This window comes from Limanda limanda, chromosome 17 (assembly GCF_963576545.1).
Source record: "Limanda limanda chromosome 17, fLimLim1.1, whole genome shotgun sequence".
NCBI lineage: Eukaryota > Metazoa > Chordata > Actinopteri > Pleuronectiformes > Pleuronectidae > Limanda > Limanda limanda.
Genome location: NC_083652.1, coordinates 15,443,142 through 15,465,676, shown reverse-complemented (window position 1 = coordinate 15,465,676; position 22,535 = coordinate 15,443,142). Strand labels below are relative to the sequence as shown.

The window sequence follows — 22,535 nt, the reverse complement described above, 5'->3', positions numbered from 1 at the left end:
CATGACCGATTTACAGTGTACTTCTCACCTTGCAGTGGTGAGCAGCGCGCCTTAAAAGACTTAAGCACTTATTTATGTGTGTGTGTGTGTGTGTGTGTGTGCGTATGTGCGTGTGTGTGTACGTGTGTGAGGTTGTTCTGACAGGTAATTTCAGGATCTGCAGCCCTGATATATGAGGGTCAGAACTCAGGACCCACACATACACATATATCACACACCACTACATATACTGTACTGAGTCCTGGAGCAGATGTCATGTGAGCTGTGCAAAGACATGAGAATATAAGAGAAATGTCACATGTGCACAAATTGAATTATATTTTATAAGATGCTCTTGAACTGTGTAGAGTAGTGTGTAAAAGATAAATATGTAAATTATAAAACTCAAGTTGCGTTTATATATTTTTTATAAAAGAGTTAGAGGCGTAAGCTTTCAATATCTGTTGGGGGAAAAAACATATAAATATTACATTATTGCATGACTACCTGCTTAACTATGTGTGTGTGTGTGTGTGTGTGTGTGTGTGTGTGTGTGTGTGTGTGTGTGTGTGTGTGTGTGTGTGTGTGTGTGTGTGTGTGTGTGTGTGTGTTTATTATTCTATTCCCACATGTGGATTTCGGTCTGCAGTTGATGTGATTTGTGAGAAATGCCTTTATATGTGTGTTTGACTACTTGGGGAATACACTTATCCACGGCCACCTATGGAGATGGAGATGAAGTCCCCCAGTGTGAACAACCGTATATGTCATTTTTCCTTCTCCTGAAATACAGTGGTAGAGGTTGTATAGTACGTTCGTCATCATGGTCACAATAAGGAAATGTTTTCAGGGCCTTGAAATAATCTGTCTCTGTGTGTAACCATCACTGAGAGTGTTTACATGCACTGTTAGATCCTGGTTATAATGGGGTTTTTGGAATATTCTGTTTAAAATGTGCACAGATGACCAGGTTTTCATTCTCCGTGTAAGCAACATATCCCGACTATAATCAAAAATACAATAAAATAGGATTCTATATGTAAAGTACACAGTCTGTGTTGAAACTAGTCACACGCAGAGAAACTACACATGAACCCTTTTTCATTTTTATTGTACGAAGAGGTCACAGAGAGAGGAAGGACTAGAAAAAGTACTGAAAAAGAAAGAAGTGATAGACTGAGTTAGTAAAACACAACAGGGTCTGTTTGAGTATTAGAAACCTCTCTTCTCTCTTGTCAGCTTAAGAATCAGTTAATCTTGCAGGAAACCGTTATTTTGACGGAGACTAAATCATGATGGTCTGTTTGTGAGTAAACAAAACCTTTTATTTTATGTTTTCATGAAGATGTGAATGAAGCCTGATAAAACAGTCCTGGGGGATAATAAGGAGTTTGGATGGAAAGAGAAGTGGGACAATCTAAAAGGCTTGTTTCTCTGTCTGTAAAGTAGATCTTTGCTTTCACACATAAACCTGCAGGGAAAAGTTCTAGTCAGACACGTTCCCTAAATCCAATAAATGCACATTATGTGGTGTTCGAGCGTTACACACTTCTAAAGTAATTCTTTACAGGACAAGAGATATGAAAAGGTCAGAGTCTGCTCTCTTGGGCAGAGCAGGTGTCCATGGTGTGTTCATGAAGCAGCAACAGTGTTTGATTGACATCTTTCTGAGAGATAAACAACCATCAAGTTGCTTTAGGTTTGAATGTGTGTATAGACACATGAGGGAGCAAGGGAACTGCTGCGAATCACAGATCACAAGATGATTATACATTTGTCATCAGAAGGGAAGGGGACGTTAAAAAGGTGCACGGGTGTCCTGCAGTCATTTCTATTCTGAAATTGTGTTGCTGAAAAAAAAAATACATGGTTCTGAAACTGAGATATACGCGTTGAGCCAACACACACACACACACACACACACACACACACACACACACCCACACACACACACACACACACATACACACACGCACAGACACACACACACACACACACAATATTTTGTGCAACAAAAGAAATCCTGCTGAGGTAGCTGTGTGGACATGTGTTGCATTTTTTTGGTGCAAACGTAAGCTTGGAAAAGAGGAAAGGTAATTGGTGGCATTAATCTTGTGCTGCTGTATCCCAAACAAGCACTGACCACACACACACACACACACACACACACACACACACACACACACACACCAGGAGGGGCAGACACACTGCTAAGCTCGCATCTATATCATCGTGTACAGTCATCATTCAAGCCACAGCTGAACACATGCCACCTGAGGCTCAGTGTGTGTCTGTTTTCACTTCCCACCCTCGGCTACTCTTTAAAAAACTAAATCAGCACCATCATCTTTTTAAAAGGACGTCCCCCCCACCACCCTCCCCCCCACTTGTGTGTCTCACAGCCTCAGCGTGTGTGTGAGCACTCGATAGATCACAAGCGCTCTGACATTATACATCATCGCCTCGACTGGTCCTTGTCTTGACGGAGGATTAATGTCTCTATTCTTGACGCTCACACGGCGTTAAAGCTCATCTCGCCCTCTTCATGGGAACCCTGCAGTGGAACCCCCCCCCCCCTCAGAAAAGATGCACAGTTCTTATCACAAAGTACCTTGTAATTAGAGGAACTTGGAGTAAGTGAGCACTTGAGACTCAGTGTCTTCTCTGTGTCGACCGCGGGTTGACAGGGCAGCAGGCGGCTGGTCGGTGTGAGAGAAAGAAAACGATGGAGTGCATTTGAAAAAAAAATCACTGTCTTTTTATTATTTACAGCATTAACATTCTGTCGGCGCTCGGCGGAGGAGGATTAAGACGGCAGAGCCAACGGAGAGCGTTTGGTTTGTGCTGCTGTGATGCAGCGTGTGTGTGCGTGTGTGTGTCTGTGTGTGTGTGTGTGTGTGTGTGTGTGTGTGCTGCAGTGAATGTGTAGAGCTGGTTAACTCTGTGCTGCAGTGGCCCCTCCTTCCCTCGTTCCCACTGCACCCCCCCCCCCCTTTTGCCCAAAATAAGAGGAAAGAAGGAGGAAAAAATAACACGGAGGATATTTTTATCCCAACTCTGTCGAGGCTTAGCTCCCCCCCCCCCTTCATACTCCTTTCTCTCCTCCTCTCTAGCTCAATCTCTCTCATCTTTATGCTTTCAATCACTCTTTTTTCTTTTTTTTTTTTTTAGGTGTCCCCTTTTCTCTACTGTCTCCTCTTCCTCAATCCCCCCCCACCCTAATGAATAGAGAGATTACTGATATAATGGAGACTGGGAAGTGAGAGAAATTGGATTGTTGTACTGTGATCTCAGTGCTACAGGGGAGAGGAAACGTTACGTGGAGTATTATGAAGGGCTGCAAAGTAATAAGTGTGTGTTTGTGTGTGTGTGTGTGTGTGTGTGTGTGTGTGTGTGTGTGTGTGTGTGTGTGTGTTTGTGTGTGTGTGTATGAGACGATGTTCATTCAGGGTTGTTTAGGGTCATCTTCCTGCATACACACTCCAGTCTGTGACAGTATCCTAGCAACGCCCATTTCAGGTCCACCTGTTTGGTGGGCGTCGGCCAAAATATACTTGAAGGGAGACACACACACACACACACACACACACACACACACACAATCTGCCAGTCCTGTCTGCTTCCTGTCCTCGCTCACAAACACACATTTCAGGACTGTAATAATCTTCCACTCATATAAACACAGAGTAACACAAACACATAGTTTTGATCCCAGTGCCTCTCTCTCTCTCTCTTTCTCTGCTGCACTGGTTTCAGCTTTGCTTTCCCTGTCCAATCAAATGGCTTAATTCTCCCCTGTCGCTCGCAGGCAAATCAAATCGTTTTAATCACATCGCTGGCTATAGGTTCATCTGAGTGTGTGAGTGTCGCCAGCAGCAATTTGAAGGAACGTGTCGGTATCTTACACTTTTTATTATACACTTTATAATTGGCTCAAGTGTGGTCATCTGTTTCTAATTGCTTTTTTAATTAATCTGTGATAAATTAACAATTACAGTTATATTAAGCAGATATTGTTTGTTAATGATATTCATGCCGTTAAAGTAGCTGTAGGTGCTTTTATATGTAAAAGAGCCAAAAGATAGAAGATCTAGATTTACATATAAACTGATTTATTACCAATCAAGGATTTTTTAATAATTCAACCTTTGGCAGGGACACGCCTGCAGAGAATCATACACATCTCACACATTAATACAGGGAAATGATACACAATGGAAATAAAATAAAACTCAATATAATGAAAGCATAATTTGTGCATCATAGGTAGAATGACCTGAGGCACTTCAGAGGGGTTCACGTTCCCACCCTTTCATTTCAAAGTTCACCTCCGTCGCCACGCACCCCCGACGACGGAGGAGGAAGTGGACGAGCGTCCGCTGACAGGGGGAGTGAGGGAGACAGTGGGGAGGGACGGCCATGATTAATGTGGAGGCTGTGTAGACCCAAGAATATCTTCCCACTCCCCTCCATCTTAGCTAATGTGACCTGCCATATGGGTCACTCGTTACTGTATGTGTGTGTGTGTGGTGTTAGTGAGGACTGCTGGGTAATGTTAATGCTCACTTTCTCTTTCAGTAGTAATACTCTGAATTTAAGGAGTTTCAGGTACTTACAGGTTTAACTAGACACACACACACACACACACACACATAGAGCTTTTTTCAGCGTTTTGCTTTGACTCTTCTGTCCAGATGCTTTTTCATTTCTGGAATCTAATCAAAACCCAGTCCGTGCATGTGAGTCAAATATGACTTTATAATTTTCTGCACAATAGAGCCTGTTCGGATATTTCAGGATGTTAAATTGTCTCTTTTTTCTCATGCTAATTTAATTCAATATCCTTTTCCCTCTCCTCCTTTCATTTCTCTCCTTTTCTCACTCTCGGATTATTCCACCTTCCCTTCCCCCTTTGTTCTTTCTCATCTACGTCTTATCTCCCCCCTTCCTCCTCTTCTTCCTCCTCCTCTTCCTCCCTCTCGCCTGTCTCTCTCAGGTACATGATGAATGTGACATGGGACGGCAGAGACTTGTCGTTTACAGAGGACGGCTACCAGGAATTCCCAAAGCTGGTGGTGATTGTTCTCAACAAGGAGAGGGAGTGGGAGAAGGTAGGCGTTTTACATACGGTGTTTGTCTGGCTGATGTGTAAGAATAATCACACGTGTTCTTCAGGGGGAAGAACGTATCACTGAGGACACTGAGCTTACATCCGCTGTGGTTTTTATTTTACATACATTCATTTATGGACTTTTCTTTTGCTGCTTTTAGGCCTAAACATCATTATGGGTACTAAAATGGGGTTTACCATTCTCTACCATACCCAGAAATAGGAAAACAACATTTATAACAATAAAGGGCACATTAGAAAAAAGAAAATGTTAATAAATATGTCAGTGAGTAAAGAAAATGGGAAATGTTGGTGTTTTCTAATACACCTGACCAAGCCCGAGTCACAACCTACCTAGCCTGACCTGAACCCGACATTCTCTCTTTTTCGTGTCCGAACTAGACCCAAGCCCGATGTTTTTCAGATTACAGGTCCATGCAACGTACAAATTCAATAGCTGGCCCAGCCAAGGAAATCAAATCTAATCCAAATCCGAAGATCATTTCAAAACTTCTGTCCGAACCCGGCCTGACCTCGGCACAGGTCAGGTTTTCACCCTCCAGTCTGGTTGTGTGATTCTGTCGCATTCGGTTAATACTGCAATTTCTATAGCGACACATCTGTTTACGATGTAGACCGATTATACCGAACGACATGTGCTGATCGATCTCTAACACAAGATTGTTTTGTCTTTCTCCGTTTCCTGACTGACACAATTTTATTCCCTTAACCACAAGGCTTCCCTATGCATGAGAAAGCAAGGATCTTGGTAACAACACGGTCATTGTGACTAAACCGATAAAACATTGCTAAGATTGATAAGACAAGTGCTCTGAAATAACAAAACCAGCAAGAAAGTCGGAAGACCAGAATTGGAAATGATGATGATGACCGACATGCTCAGATTTCTACGTGAGAAAAGTTTCAGTGAGGAATTGCCAGAGGAGTTTTTCCTTGCTGTTGTAATGGACTTTAAATGGCAGCCATGCATCTCCGCACCTCCACCAGTCTGCGCCGCGCAGGATTAAATACCTCCTATTCAATCCTCATATTCACTGCCCCTAATAGCTAATAGCTCAGTGGAAGACAAGCTAGAGGGAAGATTAGCAAAAGAGAGAGGTGTGGCCAAAGAAAGGATTTGGATAAGGAAGTAAGAGAGATGTGTGTTGTCTTTTTTTGTCTCTTACACCTCCACAGCTTTTTGTCTCCTCCTCTCATAACATCTCTCACCTCACGTCTCTCTTCTTCCTCCTCCCTGTCTTCTTTTGCTTCCTCTGTCCGCCTCCATCTTTTCATCCACTCCTCCACCCCACACCCCCCTCCTCATCCCTTCTCTATCACGTCTCTCCCAAGGCCAGATAATCTGTGCGCTCTGCCTGTCTTTAGCTGTGATTGCTGTTGTGGTCTCTGATAGCAGCTCAAACAACAGTTAATCAAAACCTGAGACCTCCATTATTGGGGTGGCAAGGGATCAGTGCTCCTGCTTGTGTGCGTGTGTGTGTGTGTGTGTGTCTGTGCGTGTGTGTGTGTGTGTGTGTGGGTGCGCGCGAGTGTGTGTGTTTGCCTACCCTTTCACACTGGTTATTGACAGAAACACTATTCAGGAGACGTGTGCTTTCGACCAATCTGATTTTTATTCAGGTCACATCGGTGTGTGTTACAGTATTCGGTTTTGCGCAATCCGCACAGTCTCCACCCAATCTTTGAGTCGAGCTATTTCATATTTCATACTGACACACAACCACACACACATCCACACTCACACACACACACACACACACACACACACACAAAAGACCCTTTGTCGGGAGCTAGTGTGTTGTTGTAAACAGAAAGGCTGTGAAATTGATCAGTACCACTTCACCGCGGTGCAGAGAAAGACACTGAAGGCAAGAGAGACACAGAGACCCAAAGTGGAAATATAATTGGGAGCCTCTCTCTCTCTCTCTCTCTCTCTCTCTCTCTCTCTCTCTCTCTCTCTCTCTCTCTCTCTCTCTCCCTCTCTCTCCTCTCCTCTGTCAGTCTGGTGCAGCCGTCCCACCCATGCACCAGAAATCAGCGACGCGCACACACTCACACAGAGAGAGAAAGAGAGAGAGAGAGAGAGACTTCCAATGACGATCAAGAGATAAAAATTCAGTAACTGCACTAAAATATGGATATGTACTAAAAATATAAAATGTGTCCCCCCGGGGCACAGGAGAGACAGAAGAGACGGCGAGAGAGGAGAGAGCAATATGGAGCGATACCGAGGCGGGCGAGCGAGCAAGCGATGGAGACAGATGGGCTGAGATAGTGGGAGCAAATGAGCGCGAGAAAAGGAAGACAGGGAGAGAGAGGGAAACGGAGGAGGAGAGAGGTGGAGCTGAGCTACCACCATGTGTGTGTGTGTTCCTCTTTCTCACCCACCCACTACAGGTGTTTAGCGCTTTTCAAAGCATCCTACCACCTGCTGTTCTCCGCAGAACAGACATGCAGGTTGTTTTTTTAAGTTTTGGAAAAGGACCACCTCTCCTACACCTGTTTTTTTCAGTATTACGTAACCGCAAGTCTATTACGGTTCTTCTCCTGGAAACGAGAGCAGATTGCAGCAAGTCATGCAGGTGTATCTGGATCAGGAGGCTGGATCCAGTGTGGCATTATGGGGGATTTGTGCAGAATTAGGCTTATTATCTGAAAGAGATGAAATGTTCGGTAACAACTGAGCAGATACAGCAGCAAGAGAGAGAATGCCAAGTGAGAGGGAGGCTGCCGGAGAAGTCATCACCATACATTTCTCTGCAGGAAAAAGATGGTGCATGCTAACTTTAAAGCTGTAAATTAATTCAACTTTCATCCAGTATCAAAGAGATTAAAGAATTCAGTTTTACTTTGACGATAAAAGGCACACACACACACATGCATGGACACACACACACAAATTGAGATTAGCTTTAACTTAATGTTTGTGTGTTTACCCCGACTTTTTCTTTTCCTAATGAACATACACACACACACACACACACACACACACACGCACACACACACAACACACCAATACCTTCACTGGAATGAATATTTGATTTTGTAACGTGACAAAAATAAAAACGAATGAGCGCTGATCATTAAACACATACATATAAAACATTATAAAGACATTTGCTATTTCATTGAAGACTTTATACCCCCTTATTTAGTCTTTTTACACTTTATCAGAAGTGTGGCAAATGTATGCTTATTCTCATATAATTACATGTTATATCATTATTCACATGCTTGTAAAATAGTTATGACTTGATTTTAATGTACTTTGAGTCATATCACAGCTCCATCACGTATAAAACATGTTTAAAATCCATGTATCTTTGCTTTGAAAGTCACTTTAACATCATTTGAGTCAAGGAAAAACGAAAAGAGATTAGTTGCGTAGCTGTATTTGTATCAGAGGTTTGCTTGGAATCCTGGCATTTTGACGTGTGACATGATGAAGCTAAAGATTTATCAAATCTATCCGACATCAGGGAAATTCATGATGTGCATTCGTTGACTTCCAGGCTTTGACAATTTAAACTCAATCAGAAAAAAATGCTTGGTCCTGTAAAAACCACAGTAGGAGAAACTTTGCTGAAACAGACCACTCAGTTATCAGTGACATGGCAGAAACGATGATGAATCTCTTCACTGTGTTCGCAGTTACACTTCGTCATCGCCGACCCAATGAGGAAAACTTTATTTACAGATCAGAAGCAGGATGTTATGTTTTATTCCTGCTGAGTAGATGGAGTGTGTAATTTGCTCCAGGAACTGCTGCGGTGTTAGCAGCCAGTTCACAAAATAATTATTACAGACAGCATGGGATTTGTGCTTGGAGAATCACAATATGGAGAGCAGACGCACACAGGAGCCCACACGCGTGTACACACACAACACACAAACACAGTTTCTATCCAGGCGTCACTACTTCTCTCACTCTTAATAAAGGCACTTCACTTCAGGGAAAGATGTCTAAATCCATGCATGCAGCTTTCTCACGCTCTTCCGCTCTGTCATCTCCTTTCTCTCTGCCCTTGTTTTTCTCACACACACACACAAACACACACACAATCACACACAGAGCCACGCACGCAGGGACACACATTCACACATACAAACAGAGAGAGCGTAGGAGAGGGAGAGCAGAATCCATTTTACCGACATAATTTTGTCTGACAGGAGTGACAGATACTGTTTTATGACTGAATGGGTTTCTCCGTGCTATTAGGAACTCGTTCTCCCATAATGCAACGTGCCGCGGCGATAACTCTCCCAGGGAGACTGGCAGCGAGAAGGTGCTCAGTGTAAGAGCCCTGACCTTTCTTTATTCCTCCATCACTCTCTCTCTCTCTCTCTCTCTCTCACTTCCTCAGCCGGGGCGTTTATTTTAGCTCAGTTTGTTCCACGCTCGTGTCAGAGTGCGTGTGCGAGTGGGAGAGAAGAAGGCGTCTGATAGGTAAAGCAAAGGGCAGGGGGCAGAATAGAGAGAAAAGGGAAAAGAGGGAAGATCTGAGGTGACAAAAGAAAGAGGAGTTAGGAAGTGAAACTCAACTCTTCTGGGGCAAAGTGTCATCTCACCACCAAGCGCCTCTAAAGCCGTCGCAGGGTGATGATGCGATAGGATTGCCGCCGTGGGATTTTACGATGTAGTAATCCCAATGGGCCTTTTATCATTACCTCACACACACACACACACACACACACACACACACACACACACACACACACACACACACACACACACACACACACACACACACACACACACACACACACACACACACAAACAATCCATAGAAAGCAGTGCATGTGTGTAATATCATGCGGGGACATCCAGCCTTCCGCTGCCTTATCGGCCGATCGATAGAGAGAATCCTCTCTGCTCTCTGGACATTAATTTATAACCCCTCTCTCTTTAATTAGAGAAAAGGGGGGAGATGGAGAGGAAGAGCAGGAGGACAGGGAATCAGAAGAGCTGCTGAAGTCAGCTTCTTCTCCTCCTCCTCCTCCACCACGTGTTTTTTCCTCTCTTTTTTTTATCGACTCATCCACCAAACCAGAGCCACTTCCCACAAGCTGATATTAATGATCGAACGGGTGGGACTGGAGTTGTGTGTTTCCGGGTTAAAGGTGGAATTGGTAGTGAAACTGAACAATTTAGATAATGTCAGGATCAGCAGTCAGTCAAATATAAAGACAAATTGCTGTTCCTGTGTAAGAAATGAAGTAAATGTGATGGGTTTTTCACATCCAGTGCATATCAGCAGACCACACACAGGGGGGGGAACTGCTGCATTAGCATCTCAGAAAGAACAGAAAATGGCTCCAGAACAGATCCGAGTGTGTTGAACCCACACTTCTCTCCGTGCATCTCCTCTCGGACTCTTTAGTTTTTTTTCTGATTCCCATTATTTCTGTCACACAAGTCTTATCTTACCTATTATGCACCAATTCCCCCTCACTTTTACATTACCAATCCCATTTCCCCACCTTCCCTCCCTAGCCCTTTGAAAAGACACACACACACACACACATACGCATATGCATAAGTGTGTGTGTCTGTGTGTGTGCGCTGCATTCACTCACTTGTGAAATGCAAAACAGCTGGGGTTAGACAGATAGACAAATGTCGCCGTTTCCTGGAGAGTGAAGGTGACACACAGGGAACCACACACATGCCACCTCAGCGCACAGTCCTGGGTCCGCACACACACACACACACACACACACACACACACACACACACACACACACACACACACACACACACACACACACACACACACACACACATATAGATGTAGTGGAAAGTGTAGCTGTTGACCGTGCTGCCGTCTCAGAGCCGGGAAAAGTAGCTAATCCCTGTTAGATGATGGAAAAACATTCAAAGCGAAACAATTAAAATGCTAATTTCACTTCCTCGCTGATCGCCTGTAAATGACTGGAACGCTGAGCAACTAAATGTGTGTGTGCATCCATACTGTATGTGTGTGTTTGTGTGTGTGTGTGTGTGTGTGTGTGTGTGTGTGTGTGTGTGTGTGTGTTTGTGTGTGTGTGTGTGTGTCCAGGTTACAGCCACGGTCTCCAGGGTCAAAGGGCTTACAGATCAGCACGGCTCCATTACTGTTTATGTCTTGTAAATTTAATTTCCAAAGATTCTGTGTAGACGGTGGATATCTGGGTCAAGACTCAATGTAAAACAATATCAATTGTTGAAGCCGGCTCTTACCTGATTGGTCCAGAAGACTTCCTGCACCCCAATCTGTCCCTTTCCTGCACATGATCCATATTCACATGCAGAATTTGTTTAATACACAAATAATAACCCATTAATGCCCCTCAACATGTGTGTTGTTTTGTGCGTCTGTGTGTGTAACCTCTCCATAAAACTGTGCCTCTCAAGTACAAACCACTTCACTCAGCGCAGAGGCCGCACTGTTGTGTTACGCTGCGAGAGAGAGAGAGAGAGAGAGGGAGAGAGGAGAAACTTTTGAAATGGAGGGAAAGAGTGAGAGCGAGGTTTTGCCATTTTCTTGCTCCTGTAACATTAATAATTGAGCGCGGCGCAAAGCCTCACTGCCTGCTGCTGTCTCTCTCTCTCTCTCTCTCCTCCTCTCCTCCTCTCCTCCGACTCCCCCGTCTGACAAAAACATGCGTAAATAGCGCAGGCACACACACACACACACACACACTCACACACATACATTCAAACGACAGGTGTGGGTGGGCGGAGAGCATCCATAGGGGACTCTGTGACATCAGCGCTCTGAAAACTTTCTGAATTATTAACGGCGTCACCCGTGCTTTCACACTGCCCCCCCCCTTCCCTCTCTCTCTCTCTTTCTCATGTGTTTCTGCATCCACGGCCATACTGTAAATTCCTCTGTGTGTGTTTTTTGTCATGCATCTCTACGCACCATGCTTTTTAAATCTGTCATGTTGTACCTACAGCCACGACGGCCGTCACGTCTGTTGTGCTCTGGCAACAACATGTATTCCGGTTTGTATGTGTTTGTGTCCAAAGAGGCGGCAGCATATGTGACTTGTGTCTGCATCCTTTAATCATCTCCACTTCCTCTCTACTCTGAGTCATTGTGCAGCTGACTACAGCAGTTAGGAGATTCACAGGTAAAGAAAAGTAACTCTCTGTTTCTCTATATCTTCACATGTTATGACCCCCCAAACTGATGGACCTAGTTTTCCCCACAAACTTCCTGTCTGCATATATTTGATGTGAAGCCAACAAATGTGTAAACACACTGTCTTTGCTGTGCGAGCTCTTGGGTCTTACAGAAAGTGTCTTCAGGCAGATGCTGACTCCCCAACCTGCTAACTATTCATTATTAAGTATTGGATAAACACCCACAATCCAAATTCAACAGTCAGTAATTAAACAGCCTCGGTGTGAGGCACCTAGTCGCTCATTTATTAATTCACCCTGTTTTCTCTCCCTCTCCCTCCCCCCTCAGATGGGGAAGCTGGAAAACCGCAGCCTGACACTGAAGTACCCGGTGTGGCCGCGCTTCAACTCCTTCGGAGACGCCGAGCTGGACGACAACCACTTGTCCATCGTCACGCTGGAGGAGAAGCCTTTCGTGATCGTGGAGGACGTAGAGAGGCTGACTGGTACCTGCATGAGGAACTCAGTCCCCTGCAGAAAGCATATCAAAGAGTAGGTTTACTGTCCGTCACGTCCTGGTGTGACTGACTCATATCTCCAACTGTTTCAATGCAAAATCTAATATACAAACTAGAAGAGCTCTCAGTAGAGAACCGACCTGTGTCAGGGCCCAGCAGTGTCCCTGTGAAACCATATTTAAATTCCCTATTTTTGGATTTGCACCAAATTACACACACTCATGCATAACAGGCCCCTTAACGGATTCTATTTAATGAAGATGCTTGAATTATTCTTTGACAAATCAAAGAAAATGTTGAAAAATGAAATGCAAACGCAGAAGAATTCAATTTCTAGATGTTAAAGAACCCATTTAATTTGGTAAATATATACGTTTTTCGGAGAATGTAATTCGTGACACGTCCAGATTTAATAGTTCAGAGAAATGAAAAAACCTTAATTTTACTTGTTTATATTATATTAACTCACATAGATATATTCAAGAATAGTATTAATGCTGTATACATAGTATAGTATACTCTTTATCAGTATCCAGTGTTACAATGTGATCCTGTCCCCTCAGCATCAAGCCACATGAATGATGTAATGTAGTTTATAGATACCCATATTCAACATTATGCAACCCTGATTTCCACATCTACATATATATGAATTTTACTGTAGTATCCATATGATGCAATCTATTTTCTAACTATCTAATCTTGTATGTTAGAAAGACCAAGCCTTATATTTTATTGCAAATTATATTCGATAATTGGTCGATTGAAAACCGTATCTTCCATTTTCTTTAGTGTTAAAGCGTCACACTCTCCCTCTCACTTGTCTCTTGAGCTCGGGGGGGAGCTGCAGTGAGAGCGATCTCTGCAGCAGCTTCTTTCCTCCCCCTGAAAATGGAGGGGACTGCTGAACTCAGCAGTTTACTTCCTGCATTTTCACCAAATGTCTCTCTAATGCCCAAATTCCTCGCCTCCTGCTACAGTGTGTTCTTGAAGACCACACACACACACACACACACACACACACACACACACACACACACACACACACACACACACACACACACACAATGAGTTTGTGCGCCTGCATTTGAACTATTCCACTCAAACCTTGTAAACATTTTTGCAGAAAATCAAATTACTTTTCTCCACTGGATCACAGACACACGATTACAGTTAGATTCCCATTCATACTGTCAGCGCTTCATCCTTTACATCCATGTACTGTAAACAAAGTAACTGTCTGTAGCTATTACACACACACATGTCATGCACACACACACACATGCACACAAACACACAGAGCTGATTAAGCGGTAATAAGGTCCCAGGGAAGAGGCCAGCAGAGATTTCCATCCAGAATCTCTGTGAAGTAGGGCGAAGGATAAAGCATCTCCAAGGAGGAGCGCAAACACACAAGCTCATGTACACTCTCCGCCGCCACATGTCCACTCACTCACAGGCCAATGCATCCGGGTGCATTCCTCCCTCTCCCACAGCGCAATTCCCACTCAAGCATCCGTGGTGTCCATTTGGAGAAAGAGGGTTAGATGGAGGGAAAAAGGGAGGAGGCAGAGGGAGGAGTGGTGGAGGAGTTGGATTCGGAGTTGTAGGGTGTGGGGGGTTGGAGGGTGGAGTGGAGGACTATCCATGCATGCAGAACCACAAATTCACTCATCCAGGCTGGGCCTAAGAACAACCAACACACACAACACACATCCTGCCCTCTCTGGAGACCCCTCGGGCCCTGTAGTGTTTCTACAGCGAGTCGGCCTGGCAACTTCGCAAACAGCCTCCATAACATCACATGTTCTCAGCGCCTGAACTGTACCGTGGTCCTTCTGAGTGGGAACACTGTGTCCGTGAATGCAGCCATTACAGATCTGACCTATATGCTTGCTCGGCCACGGCCCCCCCCCCCCCCCACAGCTGAACCTGCCACCAAGTTGACCCAGTCGTCCTGGTTTCACAGATTCCATTCGCTGCAGGATCCACACCTCGGTGCACCACCTTATCACGTGGTTACATCACAGTAACATTTATCCTGTTAGGAAATATATATATATATGATATATTGTGCTATTGTCATTCAATCTGGACTCAAGGTGATTATTAATTCTTTTGATTTTCTAGGATTTTTCTGGATATTTTCCTGCTGTATTCTCACATGGGCTCATTTTACAGATATTTTACTGGGAGTGTGGAAATCAGGTTTATCCTGGATGTATTACCTCAGCTCAGAAGTCTTAATTTGAGCTCAACGAGGAAACAAAACCCAAAGTGCCTCACTTATAATCAAATAACCAGATTTTGTTCACACATAATATGTTTGTATTCAAATATATCTTATCTATTTCATTCAACGACTGACAAACGACTTTTCTCGTCTCTTTTCAAATGAAACTTTTCTCGGTCGTGTGAAACTATCAGACCGTAGAGAGGAAAAAGTCCTTTTTGGATTTGGAGACTGTAAAGAATACCACTCTGGTGACATTCATTCGACATGATGGTGACGAGCGGGGGGGAAGCAGCACTTTGGGCAACAGAAAAAACAGCAAATGTTTTCGTTACAGAAATCCTTCAAAGTGATTTCAGCTCTGAAGGTAACCGCAGAGTCACGCCTCAATGCGGAGAGGCTGTTCTTTTTTTTCTTCTTCACTTTCCATCAAGTTTGTGTCCAGGTTGTTAAAACTAAAGGGCGAGGCTATCTTCTGCTAATTAGCACAAATCTGAAAGTTAAATGAGAGTCCCAGGTGGCTGAAAGTCGATGTGCACTCGACAAGTGTGTGTGTTTGTGTGTGTGTGTGTGTGTGTGTGTGGCTGAACTTTCCTGCTCTCAAATTCATACACACAGATGGTACAAGGCTTGCATATGCAGTGCCCCCCCCCCCCTCTCCTCCAGAGAGACAGGGGAGAGAGAAGCTTTTCTTTCTTTTTTTCAAGTCTTCCCGATGTCATTTCAGAACAGAACGACCGGGACTTAAAGGTGAAAAAGTCCCGGGGTGATCTTTGCTCACTGGTGCATTCATATGAACTTTAACAAGTGTGACGGAGAGACAGACGAATCCTGTTTTCTGTTTGCTTCTGACCCAGAGGACACATCTGAAGTCACACATGGTTCATCAAGGTGCAAATATAAAATGAAATCTGAAAAAGAAAACATGGATTTGCACGGTCACTGGTGCTTCTGCTCTTTCAGATCCGTCCCAGTGTTGTGTGTTGTAATGTCGTCTGTGTGAATTCGTCATTTGATTAAGTGTCTGTCTTTGTGTTTCTGCAGCAATACAACGGAGGCTGGTGGGACATACATCAAGAAGTGCTGCAAGGGCTTCTGCATTGACATTCTAAAGAAAATTGCAGTGTATGTGAAGTTCACCTATGACCTGTACCTGGTAACCAATGGCAAGCATGGGAAGAAGATAAACAATGTCTGGAATGGGATGGTGGGAGAGGTAGGTGACAAACCTGTGTGTGTGTATGTGTGTGTGTGTATCTGTGTGTGTGTGAGAGATTAAATTCAATTTAAACCAGTGTTCAGACCCTGAGAGTCAGACAATGGGCAGAATCAGATGGTTCCCAGTTGTATGTGTAAATATGTCAGAGTCCAACACGGATCCATTACCTTCTATTAGCTCCAATTTAAATCCAAGTTCTTGGAAAACTACCTATTGCCTATAGCCTGCGTCTCCTGTCTTAATGCGATCTATTTTCATGTTTTAGGCTGGGCTTCAAATAAGCTGATTTAAAGGCAAAAAATACTGAACAATCGTTTTAATTCCCAAGGTCTCACCCAATGCCTGACGTTAATTAATTAAATTTGTGCTGTTTAATTTCATTTCAAATTTCATTTAATAATCCCTGCGCTGAATTTTTATGAATCTTAACAATAACACAAATTTCTTTTATTGACAAGTGTAATGTGTTAAAACCACAATCGGTCCTGAGGTGTTGTTTTCAGGACATTTGAAGCGAGTAGTCGAAGCCGAGTTTGAAGAGAAATTCAGGGTGTTTGTATGTTTGAGGATTTCTGCTCCTTCTGTTCCAAGAGAAGCTTCCAGTGTTGACTTTGAAAAAGTTTCACAGGGAAAAAACAAACAGCGATGAGGCTTTTTTTTATAACCAAGTGTAAAAGCTCGGAGAGTAAACAAATCTCAGCTCCTGCAGAAAACTCTTCACATGGTTTTAATTTCCATCCTCAACGTGGAGGTAAAGTCCCAGAGTTCATTTGGAGACTATAAACTTTACAGCTTTCTATATTTTTCATGACAAACTTTATTCACCGAGCTCATCTTATTCATCGCCCGTGTGCATTTTAATTATATTAAGATGCAACCCTGAGATTTAACACCTCAAGAATGTGTAATCAATAACATTCACACTCCGTTACGTGAAGTTTTCGTGTTTGTTTTTAGTTTTTACTGCGATTTCGTGACCGATTACTTTGCTGAGCCCACATGGAGTTAGTAGACAGCCGAGGCAAATAACGGAATAGATTGTATCATCGTTATTATCTTTGCTTCTCGTGTGTAGGTGTAGGAACGTTCTGACTTCAGCTAAACACTAGAGAGGGATTTGAACCAACACTGGGATGAGTGTAGCGTGGTGCCATTGATTGTGTGTTTCATGTAACGGCCCTATCATCATGGAAAACCCAATTAGATTCCACAGTGAATTGAAGAATATGATTTAAAATTGTCTCTTTCTCTCTTTTCCCGTCTCCCCATTTTATTTATTTATAAATGATCATTCTCCCGCTTCCCCTACATTTCATCCTTTATTTACACATCTTTCCCTTTTTCTCATCCCTCCATCCCTCTCTCCATCTCCCTGTGTCATTACTCCTCTCTTTCTCTCTCTCTTCCTTCATACCTCATCACTCGCCATCTTCATCCATCCATACTCTCTCCCTCCCTTTCTCCACCCCCTTGTTCCTCCCTCTCTCCCAAAGGTGGTCTATAAGAAAGCCGTCATGGCCGTCGGATCTCTGACGATCAATGAGGAGCGTTCTGAGGTCATCGATTTCTCCGTCCCGTTCGTGGAAACTGGGATCAGTGTCATGGTCTCCCGTAGCAACGGAACAGTGTCCCCTTCAGCCTTCCTCGGTAACTGTCGCAACTGAATAACTGTTGCGTTGCTGCACGACTCAGGAGAGAGAGAGAGAGAGAGAGGAGGATCTGTCTTGTTTGCTTTTGTGTTTGTGTGAGTGTAGCACGGTATTTGTTTTGGATGTGTGTGTGTGTTGGGTGTGTGTGTGTGTGTGTTCCCCGTGACACAGAGATGACAACACAATTCAGCTCCTTTTACCCAGCTGTCAATACTCCCTCTTTTATCTGAGGGACTTAGTCCAACTTCTGCTTCCTGCCACAGTGGCTCTCACTTACCTGAGAGGGATTTAACCACAGGGTTTTAACCTGAGTGATCATGGATCCCCGGTATGGCTGCGCAGTCACGTTCACCTGATGCTCAGCATTCCAGCATGGCCCAAAGTTACACACACAGGCACAAAGACACACACACACACACACACACACATGCAGAAAGGCATACGCAGGCACACACACATGTATGCAGCATGCAGTTACTGCTGTGAAAGTGGCAATTATGAAGGCTTAGCAGGAAAACCCCGTAATGGCTTCTTGCCAGCGCACACACACATATACGTGCAACACACACACACACACACTTGGACACACACAGTGTGCGGCCCTGTGCCAGCACTGCTCTCCCATACATTAGAGCAGAGTTTAATCTCTGCGGTAGTCTTGTGAACTCAGAGGGAGGACAGGAGTGCTGACACCAGGGCTTCCTATACTGTACACCTCCTCACACTGTCAAATAGGAGGTGTGCCTGGGTATATATGCAAGTGTGTGTGTGTGTGTGTGTGTGTGTGTGTGTGGTGGGGGGGGAGTGTAAGGGCTCTGTGAACATGCAGGAGTCAGCTTGTTATCTCTGCAGTTCTTTCCTCATTGTGTGTGTGTGTGTGCATGCATGATTGATTTACTCAAATTCATGGAATCAGAGTTGGGTGCGAGTGTGCATGAATCCGAAAAAAGTAATAAGGTCTACAAATGTGGCCCAACACGTGTTAATACTAAATCTCTGTCTTCTTATCTCTTCCCCTTCCAGAGCCATTCAGTGCATCAGTGTGGGTCATGATGTTTGTGATGCTCCTACTGGTCACTGCAATGGCTGTCTTTATGTTTGAGTACATCAGTCCTCTGGGATTCAACAGAAACCTGGCGCAGGGCAAAGGTGAGCACGAGGATTTACAACATACACAACAGGGGAGCGTTCAAGACATTCAAAGATGTTTGTTTCCTTGTCTCACCTTTGTCTCCTCAACCCTCTGTGATCTTCTCCCCTGCCTCCTCGCTCAGACCCCCATGGTCCTTCTTTCACCATGGGCAAGGCCGTGTGGCTGCTCTGGGGTCTGGTCTTCAACAACTCTGTGCCAGTGCAGAACCCGAAGGGAACCACCAGCAAGTTCATCGTGTCTGTGTGGGCCTTCTTCGCTGTCATCTTCCTGGCCTCCTACACTGCCAACCTGGCCGCCTTCATGATCCAGGAGGAGTTTGTCGACCAAGTCACCGGGCTCTCCGACAATAAGGTAATGAAAGGAAGGGGGAGGTTTCACCGGGAATACGCAGGACAAAAGAAAAAGAGCATTTTCAAGAACCTTGTGAGGTTTGTGTTTGTATTTTGTTTGCAGCCGTGGAGCTCTGTCACAAAGTCATTCAACACCTCCCGGGCTTTTCTCATTTGTAAAGCTCTGCTCACCCCAAGCAAGATTTGGTGGTTTAATCCATCAACCTCTGTGTTCTCCTCAAAGGCTCAAACCTTAAAGTTTAACAGTCTTCAATGTGACTTCTAGTGCTTTATTCAAAAGTAACAAAGTGGACACTAAGACGAACATAGCTTTGTAGCGTTGAGATTTTCTGAAACCGAGCATGCTTCTGCAGCACCAGCAGAAGCAATTCATTATGTACGCTGCATATGCATGATAACAGTAAATATCTGCTGTTTAATTGGGTAATTCAAGAGCCTGTAATTACAATTTCACCGGTGACATCTGGAACAGTGTGGGACAAATGTAGGAAATCCACTAAAATCCATTAACCATAAAATGTCCTCAGGCATTTGAATCCCAAATGGGTTTAAATGCTCAAGTCATTCAGAGTGAGCGTGTATCCTGCAAATGAGAAGGCATTTTTCATTTGAGGGGAAATATTTGACAGGTACACATATCCATGCAGGTGTATAGAAGATGTTTTGGTCTTAAACGCCTGCAAAATGAAATTCTTACAAAAGTAGCCTCTTTAAGCTCAAATGGAAACATGTTCCGCTGCCTCAGGGCGAGTTGAAGCCTTGATTAAACGTCCTAATCTCTTTCAGGAATAGAATTGAGTAGCATATCCTACCACACCACTGCTCCGCCACAGATTGTAAATGACGACATAACAGAAAAAAGAACATAATATAAGAAAAGCAGCGTAGGAAAGTGTGGTTCATGGAGGAGGACGAAGGCAGAGGAAACAGTCACGTCGAATGTACAGAAACAAGACAAAAGGAAGAGGGCGAGTTCCTGAGGAGAGAAGGACAAATGTTTGGGGAAATGCTGCGAAGGAGACAACATTTCAGGATGATGTAGCGGGTTTTGACAACATACAGAAGGAGAGGGAGGGAGGGAGGGACCTGCAACTGGCACGGGGGCGACCGAGGAATAGCAAGAGGCCAAGACGCACAAGATGTTACAAGACAACAGGCGGACAGATATGGGCCACGTTGACGGCTGAGGTGGGGAGAAGGCTACAGCGATGTGGACAGACAGGGAGGGTCAGGGAAGAAAGGAACCGGACAAAAAGGGTAAACGGTCATTTCAGACAGATATGCTGAGCGAGGGTGGACGTCGTGATAACCGTGACCTGCAAGATGATGAAGTGAAGTCCCCACGGAGTTTCATGTCAGTGAATATTCCTGGGAACTGCTTTAACTGGTATTGTACCACTAGGGGGCTGAAACGCATAAAACCATTAACGACAAAAATGCCAAATAGTTGTTTTTTGACACATATAGCTGTGGTGAAATATTAATCTCACTGTAGTTTGTTAAAAGGCACGCGGAGGAAATAGACACCGACTCTCCAGAATAGCAATGCGGCCACTATAGCCCGATAACATTGGCGCAAAAATGAAATGCACAGAAATTCCGCTCACGCGTCCAGTTTGGCCCGATGTGATAACCTCGGCCTATCAGGTCGTTTTACGTGTTTCAAAACAGTTGCACACTTACACATTGAGCCGGGGCAGAGCAGCATGGTCATCCCTCTGCAGCTTTCTAATCACCTTAATGTAAGGGCAATATTTTTTTTAGTTTTAGCCCTGCAGGATTCTCACTTGAGAGAAATACTGCAGTGGCTTAAGTGGTCTTTCATTTTTCTAATGTCTCCGTATAGTCCACAGCATGTGTGCAGTGTGTGAATTTGGTAGCACTTACAAAAACTGTAATTGGATTGGTCGTTTCTCCAGCCTTGGAAAGATTACATGACATTGCTCCCAGCAGCCCCCCCCCCCCCATGCAAACCCACACAAGCAAAGTTGGTTTCATTGTCTTTGTCAAGAAAAAACTTCCCCATGTGGACAGGAGGAGTTGGAGGAACCAGCAACCCTGCAATTACCAGCTGATACCAGATCTACCAAGTGAGCAGACTGGTGACTCAGAGGCTTTATATAAAGATGGATGATGCGTCTCCACTCGCTCCCACTCCCCTCACAGACAGGAAGCTAATATGCCAGATACAAACTCTGCCATCTTGTGCCGTAGACGTCATTTGGAGGTAGAGTCTGTGCAGTAGCGAGTGGTTTTACCTGCGGTTGAGCTGATGGATGACGCCTGACAGCCTTCACAATGTTGAGCCAACATCGTGCAGTGCAGTCCAGTGCGTCAGGACGGCTGTGAACCGACAAACCTGCAATCATACACAACACTGACGTTTATTTTTAACGATAAAGGTGTAATTAATTCACAACATGAACAAAATGGGTAAACTGTTTACACCGGGAGACTTTAGCTTGGTTGTACTTGTAAAGAAGTTGTTTAGGGAATGATTGGCACTTTCGGGGTACGAGAACATCCCCTAGTTTCAACGCCTTTTTTTAAAACATCAAAATATTTATTAAGATCAAACTTACCAGAAATGAAACATCGGTGTGATAAGAACTACCAAAATAAACAAAACTGTGAATTTTACTTTTTTGTTTTGTTCTTTCAACTCACCAGGAGAAGGTGGGATTTTTGACCCATACTGCAGCCAGCCACCAGGGGGCGATCGTGGAGTATAAACAGTCTTTGTTCAGAGGATTTTATTTTATTCACTACCAACACAAGACTCAGTTTGCTTAATGTCTCTAAGTGTCGATAGCTTCTGGTGCGTAGTAAATGAGATCCACGACTTACCAGTGGAAATACGCCAGAGCTTCGTGGGCCACCTGTGGAGATACAATGAAAAGAATCGCTGGCAAAAAAAAAGAGAATGATACACTAACTGTACTAATTACGCTAACAAAACTCATTTGTTTGAATCTTTTATGAAGAGAGAGTAATGGGTGTGTGCTGAGCTGCCTTCCAATCAGACTCGTGCACAAGTGGAAGGCAGTGAAGTTCCAGGCCGGTGGGATTTTAACTGGCGTCTGTGTTTGAAGAGGACACACCATTCGTTTTTTTCTCAACAAATGAAAGCAGAGAATGTGTTTCGTACGTCAAGAATGCAATTTTGGCAAACGATTAACGTGATTTGCAGTT

At 44.1% G+C, this 22,535-nt stretch overlaps 1 protein-coding gene across 1 annotated transcript in view; it reads left to right on the top strand.

Moving 5' to 3' along the window:
- Positions 1–22,535, top strand: part of grin2aa (glutamate receptor, ionotropic, N-methyl D-aspartate 2A, a) — a 119,285-nt gene that overhangs the window by 79,107 nt on the left and 17,643 nt on the right. The window contains exons 4-9 of the mRNA XM_061090178.1: positions 4,976–5,090; positions 12,571–12,773; positions 16,017–16,188; positions 17,685–17,838; positions 18,864–18,989; positions 19,115–19,344. Coding sequence (XP_060946161.1) covers positions 4,976–5,090; positions 12,571–12,773; positions 16,017–16,188; positions 17,685–17,838; positions 18,864–18,989; positions 19,115–19,344 — 1,000 coding nt within the window. The remainder of the gene's footprint in view (positions 1–4,975; positions 5,091–12,570; positions 12,774–16,016; positions 16,189–17,684; positions 17,839–18,863; positions 18,990–19,114; positions 19,345–22,535) is intronic.